The 20,536-nt window shown below is 33.3% G+C and overlaps 1 protein-coding gene and 1 long non-coding RNA gene across 2 annotated transcripts; one reads left to right on the top strand and one right to left on the bottom strand.

The window, feature by feature from the left end:
* Positions 1 to 1,903: 1,903 nt before the first annotated feature.
* Positions 1,904 to 4,068, top strand: LOC144559254 (ras-related protein RABH1e-like). The gene is made up of 6 exons (XM_078308263.1): positions 1,904 to 2,151; positions 2,517 to 2,587; positions 2,922 to 3,010; positions 3,188 to 3,299; positions 3,524 to 3,614; positions 3,719 to 4,068. The coding sequence occupies exons 1-6, from the start codon at positions 2,035 to 2,037 to the stop codon at positions 3,881 to 3,883; spliced, it is 645 nt and encodes a 214-aa protein (XP_078164389.1). The 5' UTR covers positions 1,904 to 2,034; the 3' UTR covers positions 3,884 to 4,068.
* A 3,512-nt stretch (positions 4,069 to 7,580) lies between these two features.
* On the bottom strand, positions 7,581 to 9,350 carry LOC144559613 (uncharacterized). Its single transcript, XR_013513192.1, has 4 exons — positions 9,083 to 9,350; positions 8,745 to 8,991; positions 8,050 to 8,656; positions 7,581 to 7,973 (listed from the first exon to the last, which is right to left on the bottom strand). It is a non-coding gene; the product is annotated as an uncharacterized LOC144559613 (long non-coding RNA).
* Positions 9,351 to 20,536: the final 11,186 nt, after the last annotated feature.

Here is a 20,536-nt window from a genome sequence, read left to right as displayed (position 1 = left end):
GACGGAGTAACGAGCAATAACCAAATCGGTTAGACGAAAACATCCGTTCAAATGAGGTGAGTCAACAGTGGCGGAGTCAGCATAGACTAGAGGTAGGCAACCGCCTACCCCTGAATTTTGATAATTACTTATAAATTTGTATAAAATTAGATTATTGCATACTCCTATTTCGGTTCATTGCCTACCCCTGTCGCGATTCTCTTCTAGTTGTGGCTTGATTCGGTCTTTTTCATGTCAATTTTGAATTTAACAAAAAAGGAGTTTTGATGATTTGGAAAGAAAATGAACAGACTCTCTGAAGAAGAAAGATTATTGGATGCTTCTTTCTAAATACATTTGATGTATTGGTCCATTAAGTATAAAAATGAAAATAATTATTAATTCACAGAGAACTAAGAGCATCTAAAAATTATTTGAGCCTTAATATTCAATCTAGACCATTGCGCCTTACTATTTGACGATTTTAACATACAATGAATCTATTTATTTTTAAACTATTACAAAAATTATCTTAATCACAAAGTATAGTAAAAAAATAATTTTTAACCTGAATTTTTCTTTTTACCAAACTGTTTAGAAATAAAAAAAATTATTTTTAAGAAAGGGTATGCTCATAATTAAAATTTTTTATTAAAAAATAATAACTATTTTTAATAATTTTTTTTTTGCCGTCCGATAAAAATTCTGACTACATCATTGTGAGTCAAGATGAACTCAACATACTAGAGGATCTCACAGGGCGTAGTAATCGAACTAAAGACGACTCTCAAAATGAATCACCCGTAAATCACCTGTTGTGATTTCAACGAGAGGGAGGAGACAATTAAAGCCTCAAAGGGGGTAAGAACGCAATAGTTGTTTTCTCACTCTCATTATGCCCTATCAATTTAAAAATGGCTAAATTTGTTTGGGGTATTGGACTTCAACACCACCTCTCTGACAAGTGACAACATATCTTTGAGGACAATTTTTGCGTATACATATATTGAGATATAGTTGAGGTGTGCAGATGGGAACGAGATCACTTGCTCCTCCGGAGGCAGTAAATTCCTGCCCCTAAAGTTACTGTCGGATGAGACTGAGATCACTTTTAAAATTTAAATATTTGATCTGGGACTCATCTCGGATCCATCGGCAGTGACTATAGGAGCAACAATTTCTTGCCCCCAGAGGTGTAGGAGATTCGGTTCCGTGCAGATGTGCTTGGAATATGTATAACGAAATATTTCCCTTTGAATCATGACTGTCCAATTAGAATTCACACGACAATTAAAGCAACTTCATACGTTCCATCTCGGACAATTGTCTCAGATTCCAATCAGACGGTGATGATCCAAACAGAAATATTATGTTACCTCAGAGGATTTGGATTCATGTGCTTGCTCCTTTGTTGTAGACTTGTAGTCCTTTGACCGAAATGTCTCATGTGCAAATTTCAATGAAGTTGAATGGTTGATTTGGTATTCCATTGGAATAACATCAGATTTATTTCCCCTTTGACCTGGTCATCCTTTGCTTAGTTTGTGTGTTCGTTATTTTATTAGTGTTTTTTCTCGCTTGTTTTTGGAACCGTGTTTGTTTATTGTTTGTACGAAGGAAAGGGAAAATTGAGGTTTAGAAATTTGAAGATGTATATATCTAGGGAAGGATCTATTTTGGAATAGTAAAAAAATATTTTTTTATCTCAATAATACTTTTAACTTTTATGTAAAAAAAAGGAAGAAATATGGTAAAGAAAAAAGCAGTCCGCAGCTTAACTATAATCTTTATACGGATATACTCCTGGTGCACATAATAGTTGTGACAAGACCGACTTGTACCTAACGGGTACTCTTCCGTGTAGCGCTTTACAAAGCAATAAAACAAAAACAAAAATAATATTAATAACACAGAAAAATGAAAAACCCCCGGGAGCGTTGAACCCTTCTTGTTTCCTCTTTTTCTCCAGTATATGCTTCTTCCTCTTTTTCTCTGTTGACACAGGGAAAGAGCAAGAAAATCACATATAACACCACAATTTGTATAAGCAAAAAGATGGCAGCGATATCAGTTTTGGCAAAGCATAAACTGGTTTTTTTGGGGGATCAAGCAGTCGGAAAATCCAGCATAATAACCCGGTTCATGTATGACAAATTTGATTCTTCTTACCAGGTTTGATGATTGATTTTTAGTTTTTAGCTTTTTTGTTTTGATCACATCTCATTTGTGTGCATGGTATAGTATTGTCTGGTAATTGTAAAGCTACCAGAAGAAGCACCATGAAGGGAAACCTGACCTTCCAAAACCAGCCATGGAAACATCCAAAAACATAATTGGGTTAATGGGTTTTGTCATTGGTAGAGTACCGATATAGTTCGTATATCGTATTGGATATCACCAATCTGTACAATTCAAATTCAGTTTATCCAATTTTGTTGTAGTTGTTTCAAGTACTTTCCTTAATTTTGTAAGGAAAAACAAAAATAAAAAAAAGAGAATTCTCTGTTATCATTTATTAATAATTATTAAAATTTCAGCCTACTATCGGCATTGACTTCCTGTCAAAGACCATGTATTTAGAGGATCGTACAGTTCGACTACAACTTTGGTATGTACGTCCTTAAATTCAAAAAATAAATAACTAAATAACAGAATTATCTAAATGATTGTTGCTGTTATGTGACAACTTGATGCTTAAATATGAGTTTTGGATCATGTAACTATCAATTGAAAGTAACACACTAATTATGTTGGTACCACTCTGTTCCTGTACTGGTACTGCTTGTTACCTACAGGCTGACAGCTACAGTAATTTTACCAAACAACATGTCAGCCAATCTTCAATTTAGTTCTGCGAGGTAACACTACCATAATAACCTTAAGAAATCTTGGTATCAAATAAATTGTAAGGTTTAGTCAAACTTTTGTTTTGCCAAATATAGGGACACTGCTGGGCAGGAAAGATTTAGGAGTCTTATTCCGAGCTACATCAGAGATTGTTCGGTTGCAATAATTGTTTATGACATATCTAGTAAGTTTAGTATAAAAGAAATTCAAAATCCCCATACCTCACTCCTCAAACAAGGAGAAGTAAATTTGGTAAAATTATTTGCTGCTAATACCACATTTTCTAATAGGTACACAGTATACAATCTTATCAATTATGTAAATAAAATAATTTTAAAACTATATCTTTCTTATCGTGCAGACCGGCAATCATTTATGAATATTCAAAAGTGGGTTGAAGAGGTTAACAGCCAAGGACGACGTGATATTGTAATTGCCCTTGTCGGTAGCAAGAATGACCTTGTTGAGAAAAGGTAATCTGTTGCATAAGTTGACATATCAACGATCTCACTATTTACCAGTACCCAGGTTGATAAATTCATCTAGCCCATCTTTTATCCAATTGTGTAGAAATAATAAATTTCAATAACAATACTGAAACTTAAAAAAATCTGACCTTTTTTATCTATTATAATTGTTTGCCCTTTTAAGTTAGACTCCTTCACAAAGTTTTCAATTTGTTATTTTTAATTTACAGACAAGTTTCACTTGAGGAAGGAGAAGCTAAAGCCAAAGAATTCGGGGCCATTTTTGTCGAAACAAGTGCAAAATCAGGGTTCAACATCAAGGTTGATTTAAACAAATTTCCTTCATACTTATATGACAACAGTAGCAATAATCTGATTCTTCACGACCATGTTGCAAGAAATAATTGTGATTTTTTTTTTCACAGGGACTATTTCGCAAAGTTGCATCAGCCTTACCGGGAGTGGTCAGCTATTCAGCGACCCAACAGGAAGAGTTTATCAATGTTAACTTGAGATCATCAGTTAGTTCATCAACCCCGACTGATCAACAACAATCTTCCTCATCTTCCTCACGGGGCTGTGCATGTTAGATCTATAGCGACATCAACAGTGTAGAAAAAGCTTTTTTTTTTCATATTATTTTACTACAAGCTACAGGGGTATCATGACTTGGTGAAAGAAAAGTTTTGATTTGTTTTGATTTCCCTTTACAATTGTGATGCAATTCTCTGTATATTATCGGGGGCATTGCCGCATTGCTTTTGCAAGTTTCTAATTATTGAAGCCTACAAATGAAAGGCCCGCCCATACTATGGAAAACAAACATCAGAATAGAAAAGAAAAAGAAGAGAGAAGAAGAGGAAAGATCCCTAAACTTTAGTGATCCCTCCTGGGCTGAAAATGTGCGAATTTGTGCTCTTCGTGTGGTCCGAAGATGGGCCGAAAGAAAAACATCGGTCATGCCAGAGATGGTATTTTCTTTGTATTTCGGATGAATTTCTTCCGACCATTTTTATTAATACTCCAAAAAAAAAGAAAATTTAAAAAATGACCCTGTCTATTTTTTTTTTCAAAACTGCCTCGACTGCCAAACCCACGGGCAGCCCAATAAACCCACTAGACCGCTCCATGCAGAGGCGGGCCAGTCCAATAGCGGACCGTCTCCTGCAGAGGTGGTCCTCTATTTTTTTTTTTTTAGAGATATTAATATTTTGATTTAAATAATTTTGTGAAGAAAAAGTTTTCTTGTTTAAAATGTACGCCAAAAAATAAGACATTTGATATATTTATAAAGTGATGTCGTAACTATTTACTACGATTTATAAATGATACGCGCATGGGATATATTTATGAAGTTTTTTTGGCCTAGATTCCTAATAATTTATTTTATTCAAATATACACAAGGAAATATAGTTAGATTGCCTCAATGATGTCAAACTCTTTTTTTTTTTTTAGAGAATAATTGGATTATGTGATTATTGTCGATAGGCCTGCAAACGAACCGAACCAAACCGAACCTACCCAAGTTCGAATTCGAATTCGAAATTAATTCGAATCGAACCCAGTTCGAAATTGAAATGATTTCAAACCTAAAAAACTAGTTCGAATTCGATTCGGTATAATTCGAACTGGTTCGATTCGAATCGAAATTAATTCGAAATTAAAACCAATTCAGTTAAATTTAAATATTTTAATTAAGTTCAAATCTAAAATTTTTCAAACCCATTACATAAGTTCGGACCTTAAAATAACCTTCAGACCCATTATTTGAGTCCGAATAGGCAGGTAAGCAATACAGCGCCCCCCTCCTCTTCTTTTATAGGAGCTTGAGCGCTAGAAATTACTTGTTTGATGATTGTGGGACTTATGAACCGCTGCAGTATATTACATACCGGCTCCGAAGGCAACGGGAGCAGTAAATGGCACAGGAAATTCACGTGCAGCCCATTTACGGGCTATTGGCCCAAAATAATAAAAGGCAAATTAACAAGATATTGGCTCCCGTATATTACATGTGCAGCCATTTCTATAGAACAAATAATGTATGATGGTAGGGCCTAATATTTAAATATAGATAATTTCGAACCGAACCGATTCGAACCTGCCCTGATTCGAATTCGAATTGAATTAATTTCGAATCGAACTGGTTTGAATTAATTTCGAACCGAATTAGTTTCGAATCGAATTTTTTTCGAACTTTTTCGAATCGAACTCGAATCGAATCACGAATCTCGAATTTTTTGTGCACCCCTAATTGTCGACATATATCATTTGCTCGGAGATAGGCAAACAAACACAATAAATAGTAAATGCATTTAAAAATAAGTATATGAATAATTCTTGAATAATCTCTTAGGCTTTTGACTAAATAAAATACCGATCGTTGTATGTCTACCGTTGAACGAAAATTTAAACCGAATTTTTGAGGCACTAAACGACGTTTTTTTGAAATTCTGATGCTTCGAATGTGACGATGTCCAGGATTTCCCCTGGGCAAAATTGGATCCGTCTCGTCCCCCCTTTCTGAAAAGTGGTCATACGCGCAAATCCGACTTTCCTAGCCCAAGTTATGACTGTTTAAAGTTTTTTTGAAATCTGAACTTTGGAAATTCATAACTAACTATAGAAAAATCCAAATAAATTAAAATTTGTGTCAATTCTGATGTAATCACTTTTGTATTTTGGTCCCTGTATCAGTCTAGACCTCTGCTGGTAAATCAGTCCAGACTGGCCAGTCTAGACTGATACAGGGACCAAAATACAAAAGTGATTTGAGTAGCACATGTGACAGTCTGAAATGTCTAATAGGATCCTTGAGTATGGAATTCAGATCCTAGATACCTGAGATTCAATTATAAAATATGAACCATTTTTTTAATTTGGCACGCATGTTGAAACAGACTCATATATTTTCTTAAGACATTGAATTTATTTCGACTGAGAATTAATCTGGACCGTCTATATAAATTGCACCTCAGGTCCCATAAGATACAGATTATTTGAGTGTGGTGTTCCGGTTTGCTCTTTTATTTTTTTAGTGGTGATTTGACGAAAGTAAAACGTTGATTTGACAAAAGTTAAAACAATGCATGTGAGCTGCAGATTTGATTCCCATATGCGTATCCTGTATAAATCGTAGTAAAGAGTCACGACATCACTTAAATATATCAAATGTCTTATTCTTTGAGTGTGGACTGGTCCGCCTCTACATGGGGCGGTATGGTGGGTTTATTGGGCCACCCGTGGGCCTGGCGGTCGGGGCAGTTTTAAAAAAAAAAAATATGGCAAGGGCATTTTTAAATTTTCTTTTTTTGAGGGGATATTAATAAAAATAGCCGAATTTCTTCTTCCCTTCTCTTTTAGCCTAGGTCATACTCCTGCAAAAGTAAGTAAACGACAATAGTATCCTAAATCATGGTACGAAAGTAAGGTATTTTGACCAAAATTTCTAAGTAAAGCCCTTATATATATATATATATATATATATATATATATATATATATATATATACCGAGAGAGTTGGCTTATGATGAGTTATGAAGAGTCTAATTTTACTTCACTGTCATATTTTTTTTTTTTTTGAAAGTTTAAAATATCGATCTGAGTCACTTAACATGATCTACATATTGAAATGTGCTAGAAGATCAAAATTTTCATTTTTTGAATTTTTTTTACTATTTGTTTTGAATTTTGTAAAATCACTGTTTTTTTATGGTCCATAATCCAATAAAAATAACGATTTTCTACCCATCTAAAAAAATGGTTAAAAAATTCTCCAAAAAATTTAAAATTTGGTCTCAAAGTACATTTCAATATGGAGACTATGTTGAGCGGTTCGGATCAGCTGTTTAGACTTTCTATTAAAATGTTATATGTTAATAAGTGAAAAATAAATGTTAATTGACTCATTTTATTAAGTTTAAAGAACTCAAGTATTTGAAATTTGAATTTTTTAGGAGGGGGGATATCCATATTTTTTTTTCTGTTTTTTTCTTTGATTTGAACTGTTGGGGGGAAAATTTTTGAATTAAAAAAAGGGTACAACGGGTATAGGGTACACGGGTACATGGGTGCGGGCACGGGCATGGGTTCAATCCGGTCCGGGTTAGCCCGGATTTTTTTTCCAAAAAACTGTGACCGGCCCGTTTAATACCCGTAGCCGTGTACCTGTTTACCCGTCTATACCCGGGCTCGGGTACGGGTACGGGTACCCCGGGCAGCAGGCATGTGCGTTGAGCCCGCCCGGGTTTTAGCAAACCACTACATACCACGCTCGTTGAACCAATGCATGTACATGTGATGCCTCTCCATGTCATATGGTCTCCGCTCTCCAATTAATACTGTAGGCTTCTCGATGAACTCACTGAGAGTAATAGCCCAACAACCATCCCTTATTGAATTGCCATCGTGATACCACATCTTTTGTAAATAACTGATCTCATCCTATGGTGGAGGAGGAGGAGGCGGGACCTCTTGATACTTACCAAACTGGCGCATGACCTTATCCACATGCTGAAACTCCACCATCCAAAAATGGGTCACGTAACCGCAGCTCATCCAATACCTCTTTTGTCGTCGGACATGTCGAGGTAACTGATCATAGTAATTAACGTATGGTCGACAGTTAACTGTTTCATCAGCTAGTCTAGCGAAGCTATCTCTATACGTGGCTGTACCACCTGTCAAAAAAATATATAAATTTTAAAAAACAATTATAAATCTATCGAAGTTATCTCGAATTATAAATCTTTTTACGTAAGTGAGGGTTGTCTGGCCACAAATGAAAAGTGGTCCACTTCACACCGAAAGCATTCCTCGTATCCTCATCGGCACCACCGAAGGGAGGTGGCTCTGATCAGGGTATAGGTCGACCAACAGTAAATCGAGTCCATGACCAAATCTGTAATAACAACATGGACCCGCTATCGTGTCTGCCCTCGCATGGTAAGCACGTGACAACTCTCGATAGAGATGTGCAAGTACAACACCTCCCCAATTATATTCTCGTAGAGTCTCTAGATCATTGATGAATTGCAAGTACATCGTAGGGACTCCACCCGCACTTGAATCTGGAAACATAACCGACCCGAATAAATCCATACAAAAACCTCGGGTGTACCGTGCAACTGTCTCATCTTTGTGCCAAGCTTCTAAGGGTAAACTAAATTGCGCCCACAACCATTTCAGTCTAAGCACATAAACAGAGACGAACAATCGTTCTTTCGGTGTGTTAGGATTATAAATCTTATATTTATATGGCATTGTCTCATAGGGGTGATTGTAAAAAATAGCTGGATCAGCCCCTAGATCAAACTCTAAGTATGAGTTCCAATCAGTATCGCTGGTGCCAGTAATCGGGTCACTTGCAAATTAAATTATACAATCAACAATTTACTTTTTATAAATAGTTAATTAAATTAACCGATAAACAACTTTAATTAGTTAATTACCCTTAATCGGTAGGCCCCATAGACATGCAACGTCTTCCAACGTCACTGTCATCTCACCGACAGGCAGATGAAATGTATTGGTCTCCGGCCTCCACCTCTCAACCAGAGCACTAATCAAATGCGAATCAATCTTGCAATCATTAAGGCGAGCAATTTGATACAACCCTAACCTCTTCAAAGCATCGTCTATCCGACTGTTGTAAGAAATACTAGTCTGATGTGAATTTACCTGCAATAAAGAGGTAGGCTGCCAAAAAAAATAAAACATTGTAAACCCTTGAAATACTTCATATAATATTTATTTGAAATAAATAATTAATAAATATAATCAAAATTACTATATCATGAACTTGCCATGCCCTGTGGTTATGTGGTGCTAATTTCAACAACTCCGGATAATCCGAATTATCCATTGACTATGTTAGAAAATTTTATAAACAAATATTTTTGCAACTCATGAGAGTCATCACACATAATTATATAAACAAACATTTTTTCAAGCATATGGCTACAATAATTAAAATTTAACTATATGTAAACAACATATCATCTAATTTTGATTTTAATAATAAACTTCATTAACACTTAATTACACAAATTTATACTACATATTACTAATTTTACACATTTATAATTTTTATCTAATTTTAAACTTCATGAGAGCATCACACATTTATCTAATTTTACACAAATTATAATACATATTACTAAAAAATTACATTATACTACATGAACACTTGATTACACAAATTTATACTACATATATACTAAATTACACTAAATTAACATCAAATAAACTCTAAATTAATACTACATTATCACTAAATTACACTACATTACCACTAAATTACTAAATATACTCCAAATCAACACTAAATTACACCAAATACTAATTTAACCCTACATTTCACAAAAACAATCTAAATATACTAAACAAACAAAATTAAATTAGTTATTCATTTTAATTCGGCTAAAATAAAAAAAATATAAAAAGAGGGATTTTTATTTTGTCAAAATCGTAGATCTGAAGAGTTTCTAATTCTCTTAGACGATCCAGAAATTTTGAAACAATTGGATGGAGAAATGGTTGAGTATATTGAGAGGATAAAAGGAAAAAAAAGGAAGAGGAAGGAGAGGAAAGGGAGATAGATGAACCGCGGGTTGCAAAATTTGGAAATCCAGCTTAGGATCGGTGGAGATGTAGTATGGAGATCTTCTGTGGCTAGACACTCTCCAGGTGCGAAAGTTGCTCCACCGGTCCTTAGGACTGGTGTACGTTGGGTTTTTTTTGCTCCACCGATCCTAGGGATCGGTGGAGACTAGTTTTCGAAAATCCTTCCAAAGAAGGCTTGTTTCGTCGAATTAATTAATAGTAATTCTATCTAAAAAAATTTATATTTGCGCTCAAAACTTTCTGCATATCTGTTTTATTGTATCTGTTTTGAGGAGGGTTCAAATGCCTCTATTTTTGGTGCCTCCATTTTCAAAACATTAATAACTCAAAATTTAAATCATGAACTTCAAAATAAAACCATTAGATATGATCTATGCTAGTTTATCTATGTGCTCAGAAAAGTTTATCACATTTCGATTTTATTTTTATGTGAATCAATTAGTTGAAAAATCAACGTCTAGAAATTATGTGCATTAGTACGTTTTTACAAGCTCTTGATAACAATCAAAACAAAATTGAAATGTCATTATTTTTTACAAGTGCATAGATAAAATGATGTAGATCATATCCAATGGTTTTATTTTGACTTTTAAGTTTTAAATTTTGAGTTATTAAAGTTTTTAAAAATAGAGATATAATGGAGGCACCAAAAATGGAGGCATTTGAACCCTACTCATCTGTTTTATTTGCCGATTTCTGTGTATCTTTTTTATTGTATAACAGATTGTGTAAAGGTAACAAATTACCAATTTGTTTTTCAATAATATGAGGTTAATTTTGAAACAATATGTAGGCTTCTATCATTTTCATCAAGCAACGATGATCAAATTTGTGTCCACAAGATACATATTTTTGTGCATTTTTAATTTGTTTACAGCTGTATGTTTTTTAAGACACTTGTTGTTTCATCTTATGTAATAGTTACTTTGTAATTCTTTAAATAAATGAAATTACCTACGGACTTTTGAATTTTGTTTAGAGAAGCTTAGAACAATACGTCACAACCGTACATTAATTGTTTAAAATTGGTTGGTCCATATCTACAGTGTGAACATGAAATACGGAAAGGTTTTTCTTGCTAAATATATAAAATTCTTGATAACCACCTTTGTTATAGCGATCTCGATCTAAAGGAGCCTTTAGTAATAAAAAAGAAAAACAAACCTTTACCAATACATTTCACAATTTTGGTTGAATAGTGAGTTAACACTAATATTTATCTTCTTTAAATTTTTTTCCTTTGTTGCTTTAGTATTCATTTTGTTAAGAGATTTGGTGTCGCTTATGTGTTTGGTAATTTTTTTGTTTTTTTTCCTGCATAGATAATGTAAAGAGGGAGCCTTCCTTTACTATATTTCTTGCTTGTGTGCTGATTGATCTCTTTAATTTACAAATTTTGTATTTCTAGATGTAATTAAATTGAGAATGAAATCTTGTGTTTAATCAGCAGAAATTTCGATTTCGATTTAATTTTTTATTTCGACATATCATTGCCAGTTTGGGTCCTTGTGTCTACTACGAATTATTGTTCTTTATTAGTGTTAGTTGTTATAATCCAGAATTTCTATTTTATATTTTTACCCAATTTATATAGAAGTTGTTCATTAGAACTTTGTTGTTAATTATATCATATTATATAATTAGTGATGTAGTTTTACTTTTCATTTGTTTTATTACAGAATTTTGATTAAAAAATTAAACGTGACGTCGTTATAATTTCAAGATGCACATTCCTGATGTTATCAGCGTCACTATACCCCTAAAGGTTCTTCTAGGTATTATATCTTTCTTTTTCAGATCTTCATCTTTTCTGATTTTTCCATTTTTTTTTTCCTTTCGGGCCTCCTTTCTTTCTATTACAGTTTTGGGAGGGCGCACACACACATATATATTCTTCTGATTTGTAAACTGGACTATATATGATGTGGTCCGTTCATATTTGTTATAGGAGGTGCTACAGGCATAGGCATCGCTTGCGGATACTACTGCGGTAAAAAAGTTGCTAAAGAGGAGCTTTTGGAATCCATTGATCAGAAGGCGAAGGAGAGAGGGGAAAAGGAGAGACAAAAGTAGAAAGCACCCTGGAGCCCAGAAGAAAAAAAAAAAAATGAAATGTGATTTTGTAGGAAATCGTAAAAGTAATGACTGGGGCTAAGCTTTGTTAAGTTCTCATGATATCTGATTTTGTGTCTTTAGTTAGTTCTCATGACTATATTGTAATGTTGCTATTTTGAATACCTTTGTTAAGTTTCAGTTTTATATCAGTATCTAAAAAAGTATTGACTCTAAGCTGCAGCTTCATGATATTATTTTGAGCAATTTTTAGCTATTACTTGGAATAAAATAAAAAATTTCAATTTTGTTGTTTCGGTTCCAATTGTTTTGCGCTATTAGTATATTTTTATTTATTTATTTTAACTGGCACCTGATAAAGCCTGATTTATTTAAGATTTTTTTTTATTTGATTATACTTCTATTAGCATAGTTCTTTTCTAATTTTTCAAAAGGAATAAGCAAACATAGTTAACTACTACCGAATTTATAATCCAAGACTATTTTCTTAATAATTACAACTAGGTTGTTTTTAAGTTCATAATGACCCTTTGTGAACTTAATTCTAAACCTGTCGGATTAAGTTCAAACGACACACTCAAATTGCTGAAACTTGAAACCAATCTAACTTACGTGTAATATGTCTACATGAAAAAAATTTAAAATTTAGAGTTAATTTAGTATAAAGTCAAACAGTTAATATTAGAAGGTTTATAAATTAATTTTAATGTATTCATTTTTTGAACATTTTTTTTTACCACTTGACTCTATACTAAATTAATTCAAAATTTTAAAATTTCGACAAGTAAGCATATCACTCGTAAAACAGATTAGTTTCAACGATTTAGATGTGTCTTTTGATCAATCCAATAGATTTAAAGTTAAGTACACACAAAGACTTAGTAAACTTAAGAACACCCAGTTCTACTCATTATAATAGAGTCAACTTCTTAAATGTTGCTGAAAGAATATTGATTAACCGATTAATAAAATAAAAAATGTTGATAAATAATAATGAAAAGTCATCAAAAATTCCCCACTAGTGATCTTTTATACAAAAATATATTGCTAGCCGTTTTCTTTCAATGAAATAAGTACTTTTCTTTAATGTTATTGTTTGCTTCAAGATAGAAAAATAAATTTGACAATGACAAATTCGGTAAACATGTAAAATATTTTCTCTCCCCACTCAATATTATAATTTGACTCGAGAAATAGCCAGGGGATAAGTGGAGGTTGATTTGGGTGTGCCAGGAGTAAAACACGTTTGTACTCCACGTCATATTTCCATTTTGAAAATTCAAACTACCGATTCGAACCTTCCAACATGTTCTCTACATTGAAATGTCCTTGGAGGCCAAATTTTATATTTTTTTGGATTTTTTTTATTATTTATTAAGCCACTTTGAAAATTGTGATTTTACTGTGAACAGTAAAAAAAATTGGACCATCGGATCAGCAATTTTCAAAGTGACTTAATAAATAGTAAAATAATTCCAAAAAATATAAAATTTGGTCCCCAAGCACATTTCAATATGGAGATTGTGTTGAGCGATTTGGATCGGTTGTTTGAATTTTTAAAATGAAAATATAGTGGAGCAAAAACTTGTTATACTCCATAACTCATTTTAGCCCATCTCAGAATAAGTGTTACATTATAAATTTACAGGATAATATGTTTCAATAGAAAGATTCTTTACAATTCTAGAATATTTCTCAAATATATCTCATTTTGAAAATTTAAGCAAACAATTTGAGAAGAATAAGTTCAAATTGAGATCTAATCATAAAATATAAGCAAACAATATATTCTAGATACAATCTAAGCAATTAAAATCAAATACAATCAAGCAAACACAAATTCCAACACAAAAATCCAATAACTATCATGCAAAATAAAACATTCGATTACATCTTAATCCTAGAAACAAATAAATCTACTCAAGCATAGTTCTAAAGCAAATAAAACAGATAAGATAATGATAAATCATGATAAAACACAAAGAATAAGAAGATTCACAATAAAACTCGCATCTTTTGCTTCTCAACTTCGCCTCCAAGCAATAGCAGCCAATCCAAACCCTAGAAAATGCTTCTCTGGTCCAGAATCAGCTCTCTGGTGCAAGAAATCCCGCTTATATGCTTTTCTGGTCGACCTTCCTTCAATAGGCCTTGTTTCCAGATTCTGGATCTGTTTCCGAATTTGCCTGACACGGCCAGTACAAAATCATGTCTGGGCTATATGCCTGTGTTTCTTCTATGGTCGAGTCAGCGGTCGAGTCTGTGGTCGAGTCGAGGTTGATACGGGCCGGACAAGATGTTGTACGAACCTTGTAAAAACTTCTCAAATTCTAGATTCTCCTCGATTTTGCCTGATTCCTACAAATAAGAACAAACATGTAGTAGTACCACATTCTATAGATATTTCAATGAGATATGACTGATTTAATGGTTTAAACACAGGTTTTGGTACAAAATACAGGTCTAAATATAGATAAGTTTGCAAGATATCAATACCCCAAGCATCCAAAGCATCCACAGGACATTAGATTGGAAACCGGTTCACTTCTCTAATTACCATGCTAATCTCTTGCAACTAGTGTCCCTTGCTAATTGCTTGGATTAGAGATATTTAGAGGATACCGCTTTAGTTCCAACAGGTGAACTAAATGATGTCACACTCTAGGAACAAACTGAATTGCTTCAGCCATCATATGAACCCAAACCATAAAGTCAAAATCATTTGCTCTAGGACACCAACACTATCATTTCCAACTTAATTAAGCTATATATAGCTTCCATGCATCATTTAATTAATTGTTGTAAGTTAAACTAAGGATCTACTTATCAATTGATAATTGTTAATTTAATTTGTTGTAGTACTGTTATGCTCTACCATGGCCAGTTGAGGATAGAGTGCCATCAAATCCATGAGTCTCGCCGAGGTTTCAACCATCTTCTAGAAAATATCTCGAGATAGTTGAGATCAAGTACTGGATGTTTTATTTAATGGTGTTGCGAGTGACTAAATAACTAATGCTTGATACAAGGAAATTGCAAAATTTTAGGAACTATCATATAATCAGGGATGGTTGCAATCTTAAATATACAATGTATAACAGTGGAATAGATAGTTATAGTTGATGGAATTTGGGAGTTGTAGAATTAGTAGTTGTGAAACTCGACACTATACATGTCGAGAAGAGTTTGCTGTTATACTAGCTAACTAGATATTTCAGGAATATATCTAAAAAAAGTATTAATTACCCTTTTGAACATCCCCATCGATTTAAAAAAAGAACAGAGTTGGTATTGATCAAACTAATGCTGACAGCTCATCTGCATCACGGATGGTAAAGATCACCACATCTATACCATCAGTTTAATAGCCCAACCGATGTGAAAGAGTCAATCAAAACCAACGGTTAGTTAAAAACTAACCAATGGAAAAGAGGGGGGCATCAGCGCCATCGGTTTATTAAACGCCAACCGATGGTAAAAAGTTCAACGTAATTACAGCACTGCTACTCGTGACGAACGTCATCTGTGCAGAAGCATATCCGATGGTAAAGGGGCAATGACAATAATATTTTTTTGTAGTAGTGACTATATATTTATTACTATAAAGTTTCTTTTTACTCTCACACTGTGGGACTGTTCGGCAACAAGAGATTAGAAGTAAAGAATTAAAAGCTTAATATGTTCGGTTGTTTTAATCCGTGAGTGAAAACTAAAAAAGTTAAAAGAATGAGTAGAGGTGTTTTAAGGTATGGACAGAGGATTAAGATATGAACAAAAGAAAACTAAAAGAGGTAATCTTAATCTGTACTAAAAAATCGGTATTCGGCAGAATTAAGTGGCTAAAAAACATAATCCCTTATTGCCAAACTCCAGTAAAATTAGACAGAATCTCAATTAATTAGTGTATAAACAATTGCACAAAGGTAACAAATTATCAATTTGCCTCGAGTAATAGCACTTGACTTTTGTTCCAAATTAGTTCGCCTATATTTATATAATGTGAACGTGAAATACGGAAAGGTTTTTGTTAAATATATAGTATTGGTCTATATTTATATAATATTTTTGATGGACACCCTTATTCTAGAGATCTCGATCTCATTATGGAGCTCTATAAGCTGGAATTTAATAAACCTTTATTCATAAAAATAAAAAATAAAAACTACCAACATATTTCACGATTTTTGGTTTAATAGCGAGGTATGACTAATATTTATCTTCTTTTTGTTTTGTTTTTAGTTTTCAATTTGCTATGGGATTTGGTGTCGTATATGAGTTTGAAAAATGATTATTGGTTTCTGAATAGATAATGTAAAGAGGGAGTAGAACTGCTATCCTTTACTTTCTGTTTTTGTACTTGATATCTAAGAAAAAAAAAAAAAAAATACTAAGTTGAGATCCTTCAGGAAGATTCAAGATTAGTACTGAAGAACCAAAAATTTGTAAGAAAATTATTCCATGCATTTACTATATTTTATGCTGGTGTGCTCTCCTTAATTTAAAAGTTTAATTTGTATTGTAAAACTATTTAAAGTGAGAATAATACTTGTGTTTAATCACCAGAAATCTCGAATTTTATTTAAATTTATTTCCATATATCATTTTTAGTTTTAATTTAAATATCAACTCTTGTGCTTTGTTAGTGTTAATTATAATTCGGAACTCTATTTAATATGTTTACCCAATTTATATAAAAGTTGCTCATTAGCACTTCCCATGTTAATTATATCATATTATATATGTATGTCTGACTCTTTGTGTGAGTACTCATATATGCATATAGTGATGTATTTGGTTATGTTTCTTACTTATACAATTTTGATGTTAAATCAGACGCGCGCGTGTGGCGCTTTTTTAATATCAAGATGTGCATTAACGAAGCTAAGACGATCAATCTAGCAAAGTTTGTTGTTGGTATATATTCTCTCTTTCAGATCTTTCATATTTTCATATTTTTCATATTTTTCTATTTTTTTTTTGTTTCAGATACCTCCCTTCTTTCTATTTCTAGTTTTGGAAGGGCACGCATGCTTTTTTTTTTTTTAACTAATTTGTTCATTGGACTATAACTTGGTTCGTTCAAAAGGACGATCTCTTTTTTTATGATAATTTAGGTTGTCATGCTTCTTTAATATATACGGCTTATGCAATTTTTATATAGGAGCTGTTGCGGGCGTAAGCATCACTTACGGTTACCACCTTGGTTACAATGTCGCTGAAATAAAACAAAATGCAAAGAAGAGATGGGAAAAGGAAAAGGAGAGACGGGAGAAGGGGACATCTAAGTCTACTACTATTCTAAACTATTCTTTTAGAATAGTAGGATTCTACTCTCTTTTTTTTTTTCATTTTCTCTCTATCTTTCTCGTCACTTTATGTCTTTTTGTTGGATCTAGAGGTGATATCGGGTCGGGTTGGATTCAGATACTATTATATTTGGGCCTGTACTATAAAAGTGTTCGGGTTCAAATTTCGATCCATACACTTATCTATTTCAATTTGGGTCGGGTCCGGATCCGGATACCTATCTACCCGTAGATATTTCGGATCCAGTCTTTCGGTTCCAGGTAGATGTATACCCATAACTTGTTTGTAGATTATCGGGTCCGGTTCGGATACGGGGCGGTTCTGGATCCGGAGTGGATATATGTCATAAAAAATTAGGAGGATGGAGAGAAAATAACTTTTGAAAAAAAATATTGAAGAAGAGATATAATTTTTAAAAAGTAAAATATTAGAGATAACGATTTCTTTTTCTATGGTTTACAAAATCTATTAATGGAATACTAATAATTTGTAGAAATGACATATCAATGAGAGCAATAAATTTTCATTATTATGCAGAGGATATCAAGACAAATATTGAAGGATGTATCCATAGTAATAAATTTTATTAAAAAAATTAATGCGGTTGTTATGGAAGGAATAAATTTGGCATCCATCTATGTGTATAAACATAGCGAATATGTCACTGCATTCTATTTTTTCACATTCAAAAAAGTACTGGACTCACCACAGCTTATGCAAAAATTAATATGCAAAGTTATATTTTTATATATTAATAGTTATTAATATATGTTTTATCGGGTATTTATACGGGTATCGGGTCGGATTCGGTTATGGGTCGGATAATTAAATGAAACCCATATCCTACCCATTACAGTATCGGTTCCGGTTCAGATTCGGGTCGGATATTAAATTATTAATTTTGTAACCATACCCATAATTTAACCGGTTATATTTTTTAAACCATACCCTATCCAAATTAATCGAATCCGGGTCGGTTCTGGGTTGGATCCGGGTAATCGGGTAAAAGTAGCACCTCTAGTTGGATCATAATTCAACGTTGAACATATATATAATATAATTAAGAATTGGATATTGTCATATATAATTGTCTAGATTAAGTGATATAATATGGAATTAAAATATTTGATAATATAACTATTCAATAGAATGCGGTCCATAAATGTGTAAAATAATTTTTTAAACAAAGATCAAATTATTAATGAAATGATTCTGATATTTGCAATTAAGAATAACAATTGTCCGAAGGTTTGTTCAGGTCGCACTAATAGTTTGTGTTTCCACACAAAATACAAATTGAGTTGGCTGATAACCATAGGTTTGTGCGAGCCATACAAAACACTAATAATTTAGAAAAGTAGTAGGGAAAGGCGATTATGTAGACATGTCTAGCTGTTTGTGTGGCTGCACACATGGTGTTGTATGTGTTACCTTATATAAGGATTGGTCCCCAATGCATAAGATATAACATACAACTCTCAGATTCTGAACAATCTGAATTTTACAGATCTGAGTGACTTCTCTATCTCTTCCAAATTCAAAGAATAAAGAGGAGCAATTTGTTATGGAAATTGGAAATTTATTAATTCTCTATCTCTTATTGTCTTGGAAGGCATATTCCACGATCATACGATATACCGATGAGAAGGGGCTTCTTTCCAATGAAACTTGTCCCACGCACACTAAGACGATTCTTGCTCTTCCCAGACTTGTCCTAGTTGTTTTTCATCTTATACTAGTTGTTTTTCATCTTATGGTGTTTCATGTTCTACTGATTTGTTTTTCATCTACTAGTTATATTTCATTTTCTTTTAGTTGTATTTCATCTTCTTTTAGTTATTTTTCATCTACTAGTTATATTTCATCTTGTACATGTTGTTGATGGACGGATTCGTGTTAGTGCTTTTAAATTTTACAACCCGGTTGTACTATATCAGATTACAAACGCATAATTCTATCGAGTAGTATAAACGAGTGTCAATCTGCAAGGAATAAGATTTAAGGTCTTAAGCAATTAAATCATAATCCTTCGAAAGGCTTGACAAAATATGAAATCAAAGAGTTGTTCTTGTGATCAGAGATCAAATTTGTATTTGGCAAAAATTAAAATTAAATATAATAGATAAATTGGAGATGTAAATTCCTAGAGTTTTGGCACACCGTTGTTACTTCAATCCGCTTTGACTCTTACTTTATTTGATGTTGGTTTTCAATTGTTGTATGAAGGTTTCTAATCCAAACACAGTGACTGCCACTTTCGCCTCACATTAGTCTTTGCAGTACTCTAGTAGTGTCTCCATATGGCAAGAGAAGTTGGTAGTTGTAACCCTAATATGATAATCTAATTGAAGGATTTTGAAACTCTCTACTAGTGTCCATGTATGGAGAGAGAAGAGGGTAGTTGCAACCCTAATAAGTAACTTCAAATGATGGTCTTTGCAACACATCAATAGTGTCTCTAGATAACATGATAAGAGGGTAGTTGCAATCCTAATACAATACTCGAATGGAAGGTCTTTGCAACACTCTATTAATGTCTCCATATGGAAAGAGAAGAGAGTAGTTACAACACTAATACAACACTCTAATTGAAGGTTTTTGCAGCACTCTAATAGTGTCTCCATTTGGCAAGAGAAGGAGGGTAGTTGAACCCTAATACAACACTCTAATTGATGCTTTTTGCATCACTCTAGTAGTGTCTCCATACGGAAATAGAAGGTGGTAGTTGCAACCCCAACAGGACACACTTATTTTGGTTTTTGAAACACTCTAGTAGTGACCATGTATGGAGAGAGAAGATGGTAGTTGCAACTCTAATACGGCACTCCAAATAAAGGTCTTTGCAGCGCACTAATAGTGTCTCTAGATGACAACATGCTGTTGGCCCCTAAGGCACCTAGAAGGGGGTGAATAGGTTTTTTTTAACTTTTTAATCTAAATTAAATTATCTAGCGTGTCCATAAGTTATTCTTGATGAAAACTCGAATAACTTGAATCTAAACTAAAATATAAAGTAAATAGTAGAGTTTAGAGACACTTGACACAAGAGTTGTTTACAGAGTTTGGCACTAATGCCCACGTCTCCGGGGCCTGCGACCTTCGAGATAGTGCGTCTTTCATTACCCAATGAGAAAGAAATACAAGGTGGAACCGGTGAGCCCTTACAAAGCATATGAGAAGTCACACGATCCGAGCACAGAATCGGCTCAAAGGAGCTAAAGGTTCAAGATAACAATGG

This window comes from Carex rostrata, chromosome 9, assembly GCF_964058835.1.
Source record: "Carex rostrata chromosome 9, lpCarRost1.2, whole genome shotgun sequence".
NCBI classification, from domain to species: Eukaryota; Viridiplantae; Streptophyta; class Magnoliopsida; order Poales; family Cyperaceae; genus Carex; species Carex rostrata.
The sequence above is the reverse complement of the archived record's forward strand: the minus strand, read 5'-3'. Positions and strand labels throughout refer to the sequence as shown.